General features: G+C 36.7%; 1 protein-coding gene across 6 annotated transcripts in view; it reads left to right on the forward strand.

Moving 5' to 3' along the window:
- fancb (FA complementation group B) overlaps nt 1-14,088 on the forward strand; it is a 45,055-nt gene that overhangs the window by 18,130 nt on the left and 12,837 nt on the right. For 3 of the 6 annotated variants that reach the window (XM_052013949.1, XM_052013951.1, XM_052013950.1), the window contains exons 7-9: nt 1,263-1,720; nt 8,810-9,038; nt 10,273-13,353. In XM_052013949.1, coding sequence (XP_051869909.1) covers nt 1,263-1,720; nt 8,810-9,038; nt 10,273-10,711 — 1,126 coding nt within the window. In that variant the 3' untranslated portion in view covers nt 10,712-13,353. Of the gene's footprint in view, nt 1-1,262; nt 1,721-8,809; nt 9,039-9,934; nt 10,011-10,071; nt 10,166-10,272; nt 13,354-14,088 lie in introns of those variants that run through there. The other 3 variants (XM_052013953.1, XM_052013954.1, XM_052013955.1) reach the window with 3 other exon arrangements.

Genomic DNA, 14,088 nt, shown 5'->3' on the forward strand with positions numbered 1-14,088 from the left:
AAATTGGGGAGAATTTAAAAATACTGGGTTAATGTAGGATTAGTTTAAATGGGTTGTTGATAATCTGCTTGATGGGCTGAAGGGCCTGTTTCTGTGCCGTATGACTCTATGACTACGTAGGTTCCTCCCATGTCCAAGAATGTGTTGGTTGATAAGTTAATCGGCCAATGTAAATAGCCACTAGTCTGTAGATGAGTAGAATCTGGGGGGAGTTGTTACGAATGTGTGGAGAATAAATTTGGTTAGGGTAGGATTAGTGTAACTGGTCGGCACGGACTTGGTGGGCCTTTCTCCGTGCTGTAACATCTCTATAACTCGAAGTGATGCTCTTAAACTTCAGAATTTTGTGAACTTTTTCCTAAACTGAGGTTTGTGATCAGTTCATTCTTCTTGGCTACTGATAGCAGAGGCATCAAAAGCACAAAGATTCTTAGTGGACATTTTAAAATTTGCCGCTAACTGTGCTACATTTAGTATGATCACTTAAGATTATAACTTTAGCAAGTGATATGATTTTTGAAAAATATATTGTCTGCATCTTTTTATATACAAAACAGTACATTGGATGCACAATCAATGGTTGTAGAACACACAAAGCAGACCTTTTGCCATTCTGTACAAAACCATTTTATATACAATGTGTAACTGGAATAGAAAATATAAAAATTGTGTATGCTGTAAAAGTTCGGTTGTCCAGTGATGTGCTGGACTTATAAGCTGCCGGATAATCAAGCACAAGGGTTATTCAAGAGTCAGCCTGGCTGCCCCCATCCCTCTCTGTGCCACCCCTAATTCAGACCAGCCACTCTCTCTGTTCCACCTTCTGTGTTGGCCTATCTGTTCCCTTGGTGCTGACCCTGCATCAGCCAAACCACTCCCTAAGCATTGCCCTGCATTGGCTTGGCCACCCCCTCTATGTTACCTTTGCAAGGGCTTGGTTGCTCCTTCTGTAAAATCAGTTACTGAAGTATGCTGGATTGTAAAATGCCAGTAAACAAAACTTCTGCTCTAATATATTGGGCAATAGAGATTGTACAATTGCTGTAATATCCCAAGAGTATTCCTTCCTTCCTTATAGTTATATGCTGATTTTTCAGTTTTTATTTATTTTTACACAACTCGCAACAATAAAGACATGAAATATCAATTTTGTAAAGGACTCCAGTGAGAATTCAAACTAAGGGTGTTATGTCGGACTTGTTTCTTGAACCATCTTTTAGTAGTCACAGATTAATTTGAACCTTGTGTCTGGTTATCTACAGAATATTTGACTCGGTGAGTTTGTCGCTAGTCATGGATCCTGACCCCCTAAATACTGCTCCACTGATTCACTCTGAAAGTAAAGTACTGAAGCTAAGCAAATCTGGAGTATCACCATCATTTCCTCAGTATCCAGTAGAGCCCCCATTAAAGAAATCAAGACTGGATTTGCAAGACATAAAAGATTTGAACAGCTGCCATAAAGAAGACCCATGTTTTCAGATTTACAAAGATCTTACACAGACTATCACAGTTGTCACAAACCTGTCTCCACTGCTGGTTTTCAATAAGGTTCACTGTTCTGTGTTACTGCATGGTATGATGATGGGTTCCAACCAGAAAACTGAATTAACAAAAATAGGAATGATCTCACCATGTGGGAAAGTATCTTTAAACCTGGAGGACATCTGGAATGAAAAATATACAACAGTTTTATTGCAGAATCCTTCACTATGCACAGGTAACTTTAAAGCTTTTTAAATTAATATTAGTTTCCGTAGAAATGAGGAAATTTTTGTTATTTATAGAGCTGCCTCAAATGAGTGAAATTAAAAGGTCTGTTTGTATCCGATGGAGAAGGTTCGAGTGGAGGAGAAATACTGGCATGGGCTGGTTGGGCTACAAGGTGCTGTACATTCAATGTAAATCATTAGTAATCTCAATCTGCCTTAATCTACCCATGTGCAGGTTAATGCATAATTTAAAGTTTCATTTCCAATTTACCTGCCAGACTTGACAACTCCACACAAATTTGTAAATCAATTCAGAAGCTATTTTAAAATTATTGTCAGATTTCTCAAGTCTTCGTTTCACACCCAGTTATGGATGCTGAGTTATCTTGGCCAGCAAAGTGTCTATAAACTACGATTGTCCAGAATACCCATTGTTTTGTGGACAACAGTCATCCAGGTTTCCCATTTCTGCCTGGTAGCTGATAAATATTTCTAAAAAATATATTTAAGCATACTTCTAAATACATATAAAGATCAATCTTGCAAACTTATTGTCCCCAGCATTCATAAAGGTTGTCATCAATGTGAGTCTATTCCCAATCTTCAGAAAAGGACACTGAAAAATCACTCACTGCCAAGGTTTCATTTTACCATGCGGCCACACTCATGCTTATTTAACTTGAACTCTCGAGTTTGTGCCCTGTCCTATTTAATAATAATAAAGAATGCACAAAGGTGATTTTTTTTCCCCTATGCATTAATTAGATCAGGTAAAACCTGTTTTCTCAGTCAAAGTAAACTGGACTTGATAGGTTTTCTTGATATTGTCGTTTTGCTTTTTTGTTTCTTTAAACCCCTAAATATAAATTTAAGCATTTGATGCAGCTATCGGTTGTTAAATTCTAAGGCTACAACAATTGGAGTATAATTAAAGCAGTATTGAACTATGTATTTATCATGTATTTTTATAAAGTTTCATCTCTAAATATTTCAGTTTCGTTATCAGTAGAACATCTCCCTATTTCTGCTGTTAGTTTGAAAGAAGTCAGTGAGCTAACTTGTAAAGCACTTGATCAACAGTTCATTGTTCTGAAATAACAGTGTTGTAGTACAGTGCTTACTCCAGATGGAATTTTTTTCAACAGATTGGCAGCTATTAAGTGGCTATGGTAATCTCTCTCTCTCTCCTAATTCTATTTAAATACAGCTTTTAAACTTAACTGGACTTCATTAACATCCACTGACTATGTTATCAGTTTGCAGCAGATTTAACCTTCTTGCAGCTTTGGCTGATTGCCGTATCTTTCATAATATGTATCTAGAAAAGACTGTGTTTCATAGAACTTGTATTTGCCTGAAGTAGACTTGAAAATGTTCCCTTCACTAAGCAATTATCTTTTATATTTCTTTTCCATTGTGTTAATATTGAACATATACCTTTTTTTCTAATAAAATAAATCCAATTTAATATCTTTGTACATAAAGGGTTTTAAATTATTTCATCATCTACCTCAGAATTGAAATCCCTTAGCTTTTAGATTTACTTTTAAAAACCTTTCACTGACCCTATAGTAGGAAAATTCAGAAATATGATTGTCTAGAGTTGTACTAATTGATGATTTCAATAATTTTGTAGAAGAGAAAACAATTAATAGAAACCATTTCTTCCAGTGAAATGTTGTGTTAATTTTGCTCATGACTCTAACCTTGTGTGGCTGCAGATGGAAGTTACAGTCAATATTCTGTTAAATGTTTTTGTTTGGTCATCTGAGAGTTAATTTAAGACTTTCTTCACTGTATTGGTCTTCCTTTGTTAAAAGTTTATGCACTCAAGGGAGCAGGAACTGTTTCTAATGTTCTGCCTGGAATGTCTTGTTAACTTTTTTCCCCAATAAATGCTTGTCACTTTTATTGTCTGTTAAACATAGTGCATTCTAAAACAGTGTGACATTCAACCATGACAATAGTCAAAGGAGATCTGCAAGCACACATTAAGTTATAGGTTTCTTTTCGAGAAATAACTACATTGGTTTTCCTTCACCATTTAAAAAATTAAAACAAGTTTCTGAACATCATTAACTCCCATCCTCCAAATTTATTCAGATATTTTCGTAAATAATTTATGCTTGTTAAGCTGCAGTCTTTGCATAGAGTTTTTAGTTAAAAACATTTTGGGAAAATGAAGTATTTTTGGATAGCACAGGAATCCTTCATCTTGTTATGGTATCTAATTCACACGACAAGGGAGCAGAAGTAGGCCATTCGGCCCATCGAATCTGCTCCAAAGAAAAGGGGAAAAAAAAGAAAAAGAATGAGAAATGCGGGGGGGGGGGGGGGCATGAAAAAAAACTATTCTAACCCCAATTTCTGGCCTTATCCCCCTATCCCTTGATACCTTGACTAATTATATATCTATCTATCTCTTCCTTAAACGCCTCCAATGATTTAGCCTCCACTGCTGTACGTGGCAAGGAATTCCATAAATTCACTACCCTCTGGCTAAAGAAATTTCTCCTAATCTCTGTTTTAAACCTGTACCCTCTAATTCTAAGATTGTGCCCTCTGGTCCCGGACTCACCCACCAAGGGAAACAGCTTGGCCACATCTACTCTGTCCAGTCCTTTCAACATTTTAAATGTTTCTATAAGGTCCCCTCTCATTCTTCTGTACTCTAGTGAGTACAGTCCAAGAGCCGACAAATGCTCATCATATGTAAGCCCTTTCATTCTGGGAATCATCCTCGTAAATCTCCTCTGAACCCTCTCCAACATCAGCACATCCTTCCTAAGATATGGGGCCCAAAACTGTACAAAGTATTCCAAATGAGGCCTCACTAGTGCCCTGTAAAGCCTCATCAACACTTCCTTACTTTTATACACTATACCTCTCGAAATGAATGCCAACATAGCATTCGCTTTCTTTACCACCGATCCGACCTGGTGGTTAACCTTTAGGGTATCCTGCACGAGTACCCCCAAGTCCCTTTGTACTTCTGTACTTTGAATTTTCTCCCCTTCTAGATAATAATCTGCCCGTTTATTTCTGTTTCCAAAGTGTACAACTGCACATTTCTCAACATTGAATCCCATCTGCCATTTCCTTGCCCATTCTCCTAAACTATCTAGGTATCTCTGCAACCTACCTGTCTCCTCAATACTCTCTACTCCTCTACCTATCTTGGTGTCATCCGCAAACTTAGCCACAAAACCATTTACTCCATCATTCAAATTGTTAATCTACAGGGTAAAAAGAAGCGGCCCCAACACCGACCCCTGCGGAACACCACTAGTAACCGGTAGCCAACCAGAACAAGATTCTTTTATTCCCCCCCTTTGCTTTCTGCCAACCAGCCAATGCTCCACCCATTCTGTTATCCTACCTGTAATTCCATGACCTCTCATCTTATCAGTTTCTTGTGCGTCTAAATACACAACATCTACCGCCTCTTGTTTATCCACCCTAACTGAGATTTCTTCAAAAAACTCCAATAGGTTGGTCAGGCAGGATCTTCCCCTCACGAAACCATGTTGGCTTGGACCCATCTTGCCTTGCACTTCTAGGTATTCCATAACCTTATCCTTGAGGATCAATTCTAATAACTTTCCCACCACTGACGTCAGACTAATAGGTCTGTAATTTCCTTTATGCTGCCTCCCACCTTTCTTATACAGCGGAACTACATTTGCGACCTCCCGTCCTCCGGAACCATGCCAGAGTCTATCGATTCCTGGAAAATTATCACCAATGCCTCCGCTATCTCTAAAGCCACCTCCTTCAGAACCTGGGAGCTTCTGAAGGAGGTGGCTTTATTTTCTACTGGAAATATTTGCAATCGTCCCTGATTTGACAGGATTTCAAATAGTTGTCACTACATTCCTTTTTATATGGGGTTTGTCAAGGACCCTGGTCAATGTGTCAGTAATGGCTTTGTTGAAAGCACTCTTGTCTCATAATGGGTTGTGAGTTCAAATGAAAGCCTCTTTCAGTAGGCTATCCCACACCAGAGATGTGTACATCACCAATAGCTTGTCCTGGTCCAACCATGTGGACACTATGGCCAAGACAGCACCTCTAGTTCCTCAGAAGGCACCGATTTTTATCGAAGCACCATAGAAAGCATCCTGCCTGGATGCATCACTGCTTGGTATGGCAAATGCTCTGCCCAAGACGGTAAGAAATCATGGAGAGTTGTGGACACAGCTCAGTCCATCACATAAACAAGCCTCCCATCCATGGACTTTTCTGAGGCAGTGGGAAGTGTAGAAAAGCAGCCAACATAATTAAAGACCTCTCCCACCTCAGACATTCTCTCTTCTCCCCCCCTTCTGTTGGGCAGAAGATACAAAAGCTTGAAAACATGCACAACCAGGCTCAAGGACAATTTCTTTCCTGCTGTTATAAGACTATTGAACTTTCCTCTTGTATGATAAAGAACTCTTGACCTCACAGTCTACCTCATCATGGCCTTTGCACCTTATTGTCTACCTGCACTGCACTTTAACCGTAACACTATACATTTCGTTATCGCTTTTCTCATGTACTACATCAATGAACTTATGTTTTGAAATGATCTGTATGGATGGCATGCAAAATAAAGTTTTTCACTGTATCTCAGTACATGTGACAATAATATACCAAATACCAGGATTTGAACATGAAATCAAAGCTTATATTTTAGTTGAATTCCTGTCTTTTAAACAAAACATAAATCCATGGCACTTTCAATCAGTTTGGATGGATATAAAAGGTCCCTTGAAACTGGAGTTGTCCATAGTGTCCTGACTAATACAGTACCTATCAACTGACATAACTAAAGCCCAGATTATCTTTATCAAGTTTGGGTGTGTTATAAGCATGACTGCCCTTAAAAATATCAGATTGACTGCAAAGATGCAGAGATAGTGAACAGGTCTATAATAATGCAAGCTCTTTTTTTTCAAAGACAGGAGATAAAATGTACTCCACTTGTATTTTTAAATTCCAGCAAAAACAAAGATCCAACCCATGACCCTTTAAGCCAAGACTTTTTTTCTTTTCTTTTTCAATCTTTTTATTAGTTTTCAAATTAATACAGATTAATATATCAATGTTTATACATGTAATACAAAGAGATCAGGAGAACAATCATGACATGGATAATCATAAAGAACAATAAAGTATAAAAAAAACTGTAGATCCAATGATCTTTTAGTGAATGAATATAATATAAAAGAAAAAGATTTATTATAAAATATAAAAGAAAGAAAAAAAACCCCAAAACAGTAAGAAAAATTATAAACAATATATCAAACCAAACTAAGCGAAAGAAAAAAAAAATTCAAGAAAAAACTGGACTAAAATTTCTCAATAGAAACAGAGCAATATTATGTCGTCAACTCCCTTCCTCTAAATTGAAAGGTTATTATAAGGGGATCTATATCATGTGAAAATATTGAATAAATGGACTCCAAACTTCCTCAAATTTAAGCAAAGGATCAACAGTACCACTCCTAATTTTTTCCAAGTTTAAACATGATATAGTTTGAGAGAACCATTGAAAAGTAGTAGGTGGTATTGGATCCTTCCATTTAAGCAAAATGGATCGTTTGGCCATTAATGTAACAAAGGCAATCATACAGTTAGCGGAGGTAGATAGATGGCCAGATTCTATCCTTGGTAAACCAAAAATTGCAGTGATAGGATGAGGTTGTAAATCAATCTTCAATACATTTGAAATAATGTTAAAAATATCTTTCCAATATTTTTCCAAAAGAGGACAGGACCAAAACATATGTGTCAAAGAAGCCACATTCGATTTACATCTATCACATATAGGATTTATATGTTGATAAAGCCAAGACTTTTTTGAAGGTGTTAAAATAACAAAACATTACCATGAACAAGCTTCTGTACTGTCTCTGGACCATTATTTTTGCAAGTATTTAACAATAATCTGCTAATTTAGATGCTGAAATGAAGAGGTGAGGACAACAGATGGAAAGCTTGAAATTAAAAATGCATACAGCATGGCATTCAGCTTCCAAAGGGAGAGCACATAAACTGACATTTGGGTTTCTGCTGATCTTCAGCTTCTACTTTTCAGAAAGAAGCCCTGTGTTGCAGGAAGGAAGCCATCTCTAATTAATTTCTTCAGAGCCTTGCCTGCACATGGAAACTACATGTCATTCCAATCTATCAATTTATATTGTCCACTCCTGATTAAGTGAAGTAAATGAAGCAGTAAATGATAAAAGCATGAAATAAAAGAAAATAAGATTATTGTAAATGAAATTAAAAATCTAGCACCATAGTATAGCCTGTTAATGCACAGTAATTTTCATGATTAATCAAGAAAACAAAATAGATTGACACAGATTCATTTGTTACATTCATTCAAAAGTACAATGTGCATCATTTTCTGATTGGAAAATGAATCTCTTTCTTCAGTTGAGGATTATTCTAGGACCATTTGGCATAGTGGATAAATCTTGATTCACTGTGTTTAAACTGTTTAAGGTGCATTACCTGTTTCAACAGCTTCAGATATTGTAATTAATGTAATTATTTTTTTACTTTACCTTTTTGTAAACTTTGTTTGTTTCTACCCAACCAGATGAGCCAAAACAGAATTTTCAAATGAAATTAAAAAATGAGGTTTATTCTAATAAGAAACAAATTATCAGGTCCAATTTTAAAGTAATCCTTGGGTTTGGCTATGATTTAAGTCTTATAAAACTTCACTTTTAAATTAGCTGCGATACTGCTTCCATTATTTTTCTCATAAAGATTTCTCCTAGAAAAACCCAATTTGCCTACCGTGGTAGGTTTTTCATGCTACCGTAAATTTTAAATAAGCTGTGATCCCAGCAGTGTTGTTTTCTAATGCTTTAATACTATGCACAGATTAACTAACCTGGCAGACTGATGTTAAAAATTCTACTATCTGATTAAACATTTTGGTCAAGTTTTCTTACAGTTTACAGAATTTGGAATGCCACATTTTCAGGTTAAGCTTTCATGTAATAATAATAACTGAAACATTCTGATAAAATATTAATCATACATTTATATGTCTATCCTACAGATTGCTTATTTCAGTTCTCTTTTTATTTCCATAGATCAGGCAGTAGAAGATTTTTATGCCATTGTAGCTACCTCCCAAAGATCATACTTCAGAATATTCTCCCGCGATTATACACTGGCTCCAGTGAAAGATTGGCTTTTGGGTCCAATGCAATGTGAGCCTCTGAAAATCTACCCAGAATATTGGCACTGCTTCAAAATGGGTTTGCTCCTTAACTGGCATCTACAAAATCCCTTTAAAGGAATTTTAACAGTGCTTTGGAGGTAAGGTCCATGCAAGTCTTTTTTCTAACAGTAGTACTTAATAAGATTTCTTCTTTACTTGCCTCTTATTCTCAAAGCAGCAAATTTGTCTGTGTAAACATGTTACCATGCCATTGAAGTATTCAGAGTATTTTATTTATACACCAGCAATATTGAAACTTGCAGAAATAAATTATTGCCATTCCATCATTGCAGATCTTTTTTACATAGTAACAAGTTAAGTTTTTTATTTGTCATGAGTCACCTACCTTAAAACTATTTTTTTTAAAAACTCAATAGGTTGTATCAAATGTGATTATATAGAATGAAAATGCTGATATTATGAATGATTTTAAGGAATTAATGTCATTGTAGGGTAAAAGCTCATCTGAAAACAGCATTCTTTTATAATGTCGGATTTCCTCAGTATTGAAATAGATGTTGAATCATCTTGGAGAGTGGGGCTGAATTACAATATTTTGGCAAGCAAAAGAAGGCACAAGGGGTGCTGGTACAAGACTGAAATAAGCTTTCCATATTTGATCCTTTGTTTTTACGTCACCCATATCTGTTAATAAAATGAATAATCCGTGGAAAAAATATTACTCAAATAACTGATCTTTAACTCCATTAGAATTTCCTTAAAATGATAGAGCTGTATCACACGAAACGGTTTTTGTATCAACTATTTTATTTTGCGGTCATCATTGAAAAAAATTGACAATCCTTATTACTGATGTAAGAGTTTCAGTCTTGTACCAGCAATCCTTGTGCCGTCTTTCACTTGTTGAAAGATTGTAATTCAGCCCCACTCTCCAAGATGATTCAACATCCATTTCAATACTGAGGGAGTCCTACATTATAAGAGAATGCTGTTTTCAGATGAGCTTTTAAACTGCGTTTATTTGCTCATTCAGGTACATGTATAAAAAATAATCCCATGATACCTTGAAGAGGAACAAGGCATTCTCCTGGGGTCCTAACCAATATTAATCCCTCAACCACTGCCAACAAAACATTTATCTCATTTGCTGCTTGTGGGATTTGGTTGCAGATTAGATGATGTAAAACAACTGTGACTGCACTTTGATAGAAAGTGCATTGCATTGGCTGAATAACACTTTGGAATCTCAAGAGATCATAGAACAAGTTACATAAAGCAAGCTTTCTTTCTCTACTTGTTTCAACAATAGTTTTTTTTTCAACCTCAGTCCGTACATCTCAATTCACAATTTTCTAATTATATTTTCTTTAGGAATCAATCAATTTTGCTGATGTTCCTTCGTGGTCTTATTGGAATCCTTTCACAGGGTTCTGAAATAACACACTTGAGTGCTGGAACTGAAGACCAAATAACAGACATTTTGGGACGTACTCTTGAACAAGAGACGCTTGCCTTCAGAAACTGCATTACTTCTGCTATTGTAGAAGCTGAGAATGAATTCACAATGAGAGCCAAAGCAGAGAAAAAACAGAACATTTTTCTTAGCACTCCCCTATTAGACAGTGAGGCAAAGTTACAGGAGTACAGAGAGAAGTTTCAAATCGAACAAGAGCAAAGTATTTTGAGAACGAATCTGTCAATCACGGTTCCTCAGTACAGAGAAATAACAAAGAAGTTGACTGACATGCAGCTGAACACTGATAGCTCTGCATGGAGGCTCAGTAGATTCCATGCTTCATTTTCTGTTTAATAATTAATTTCCATGACTTCATCAGAGAAGATAATTTGGTTGGACACAAAATGCCTATTTCTTTGATCTTTTCTGCTTTTTTCATCCCTTGAACTGCTACTGTGAAAGGTCTTTGTCCTGGCTCTAAAACAGTCTTTATGCTCATGTAGAACTGTGCATGTTGTGGCCAATACAACAAGCTTCTCTATTTAGTTGCTGTTTTGGAAGTGGGGAGATTGTATGGGAGGTTGGCAGTTAGGGAAAACAGTAGGGGAAGCCTAATTGTTAATAGGTGTTAAAATACTTTATCTTTAAAATTGTATTTCCAAGTTAGTATATTTTGTAGTTCTGTTGGTATTATTTGCATCAAAGGTACAAATGCTATATCAAAATTAAACTTCAATTTTGTTTAAGCTTTTTTATTCTCAAACATTATCAAGTGTACGATTTACAGTATTGGGTCAGGTTGTGCTGATCCGGGCATATGCCTTGCAGTCACCATCAGCTTTAACTCCACAAACACATGTATTTGCAGCTACACAGTTTCCAATGTACTGCTAGTGTCACCACTGTGGTCCTTCCATGAGGTACAGTAGGCTGCAAATGGTAACTGTGCTTCAGACAGAATGAACTCAGGTCTTGCCAATGGATTGCCTTGACAGGCTTCTGTCAGAAGGCATCTTCACTCTCTCCAAGGTAAATAAACTGTGGAAAAGCAAAATAAGTAAAAAGCTTACCTAAAATTACCTCTTAATTGAAGGTTAGCAATCCCTTTAAAATGGGTTCAGTACAGAAGTCCAAAATGCAGTGCCACGTGCTGCAGCAAGTCAGTAGTTGTGGAATTGTATGTTCTGGCACTTTGTGTCAATATTGCCCTCACCTTTTCTCCCACAAACACTTCGCAGGTACCAACTGGGAACACCTCAGGAGATTAAAACTTTGTTGATTAACTTTCCAATGATGTATATACAGCCCATGACATACCATTTCAATAGGAACCAGGAGCTGTGAAGGCAGCAATGATTTTCTCCAAACTCGTGTTGTCTAAATGACTGCCATTCTATCAAGGAAGTCTGATTGCCTGCATTAATTGGATTGTTATATTAAAAAAACCCTCGATGTTTCATAGGCTAACTACAGTCAGGCTTCTGATAACTCTTTGTGTGTAATGTTTGTCATTCACCTTGTGGGAGAATATGTTTCAACTGGATCAAAAGGGGAAGAAAAAGCTCTATAAGTGAATCTAGGCAATGCATAGCCTCAGGAAGCCCCAGGTTAAGTGCTGAGCTAATTGTTCCCAGAAGAGACAATTGTAGGGAAATGTAATGCTCTTCTGTGCTTCTGGGACAGCAGTGAGGAATTCTTAAAGATTAGGCAACAATACACCTTGCTGGAAGTTGATGTGTGAGCAGTGGGTGAGAGTAATATTGGGTGGAACTCTTAACAACTTCGATTTGAAAAGCAGCCCATTGAAGATGCTATTTGTACAAAGTATTAATGGTTCAGCACAACTGTAGCATTGAGGTATTGATGGTTTCTGGAAAGGTTAGTGATAGAGAAGTTCGATGCTTGTGCACGTCACTAGGTGTGGCTTTGTATAAACGTATTCTGGCAAGGCTAGATTTTTATCTACAGCTTTGGTAAATGTGAAATAATTGGCCATCATACCCCTAGATGCTGAACCAAAGGGAACAAGGAGACCAATAGTTGTTGTGCTTTGAGGAATACCTACATAAGCTGGGAATTTTGTGCCTCTTCTTTTCCCCTCACATGCTACTTCATAAATATGTGTAAATAAAATAAACCAGGAATACTCTTACATATCCAGATAATAATTTAAATGTGAAAGGTTTGAAATACACTGAGTAAATTTGGTATAGATTGGATAATCCTGCAGAGAGCGATCAATAGGAAGAATAAATGTCCTGAAACAATGTTTGGGATGTAGAATATTTAAGGATCAGCTGGATGCTGTACTCAGAACTGTAAGGTTAATTGGTAGGATGAAACTAAATGGGCCAATGTTCCTTAGTGAACAGAATCTATCAATGCTGCTGCTGAGAGTTTCTATTCTAAAGCCTTCATGTTGGCAATCAGATGATTCGTGCCAGTTGCTGCCACTCCTCCTATGGCTGGGCATGTGAGAATATTATTGGTGTTGCGTATTCAATGGCAATGCAATGGATACAATTGTTATCCTGGGAAATTAAATGTGTAGAAAATGTCAGTGTGTACAGAATGCTTGACTCTTCCAAATACACCAGACCCTACTCTGTTGTCAAATTCAATGAAACAATTATCTCAATAAGGTGATGAATTCCACCAGACACTTCCTGAAAGGAAAACCACCTAAGTCTATATTGCCTTGCAAAACAAAATGGAGCAGAGTTGATCTGTAGTAGCTGGCTGGTCAACAGCCACCATCACCCTAATCCTTCCTCATAGTATACTCTGTTCTTTCTCATTCTCTGCTGTATCTATAATGTAATGTAGAATGCTGAACTCTCCTGGGTACAGATACAGGGCTCAGTTGTATAATGTACTTTAGAAGCGGCTGGGTTCCCCATACTTGGTGAAAAGAGCAGGTAGTTGATCCAGAAACTGGAAGTCCCCTGAAATGGAGGAACAAGATTCCAATATTTTTTTAAAAAAGCTTTCTCAGAGGTGCTTCATAAAACATATAATAAAATAGAGAAAATAAGCCGAGAATTTGTATTTTTTCTGAGTACTGCACTGCCATCACAAGTACTATCATGCCTTTATATTGCAATCATTGATGTCTTAATGTCTGTAAATCATAGAAGACATGATAAATATGACAGTTCTAACATAGTTGACTATTCAAGTTACTGTTACATTCTGAATGTCATCTTAAATCATGATTGTACCTTCTTGTGATATTAGGTCCCAGGTCCATCAAGTTGCATCTTGTACTATAATTTTACTTCTGATACTTTGCAGTCTTGCTAATGTTTCTGCATATTACCATAACATATTTTATTTATATATTTTACACCTGTAACTTTACCGTATTTAGATTGTCCAAATATAACTTGTTATCCTTTGTTACTGTAATATTCCTGCCCTATATTTAGGTCTCTGAGTTACATACTTTATCTTAAATCTCTGTTGCAGTCTTCATATCACAGGCAGCAATGATGCTAACAAATTGTAGTGCATTCTCCTTTGGATGCTGGGACTGTAGACATCTTTGTCCAAAACACGTCTGTGTCATTCTAATGGTGGACTTGTTTCATATGCACTTGTGATGAAAGTGTCACAAGCATGCTATTTGCCAGCTTTTATTTTACGTATACAGCTGTTCCTGTTTACTCCATAACGATTTGGGTACTTATATGTGCATCACATTGAATTGGCCAATTTCTAATAGTTTGCAT

The sequence above is a fragment of the Pristis pectinata genome, chromosome 4 (assembly GCF_009764475.1).
Source record: "Pristis pectinata isolate sPriPec2 chromosome 4, sPriPec2.1.pri, whole genome shotgun sequence".
Classification (NCBI taxonomy): Eukaryota; Metazoa; Chordata; class Chondrichthyes; order Rhinopristiformes; family Pristidae; genus Pristis; species Pristis pectinata.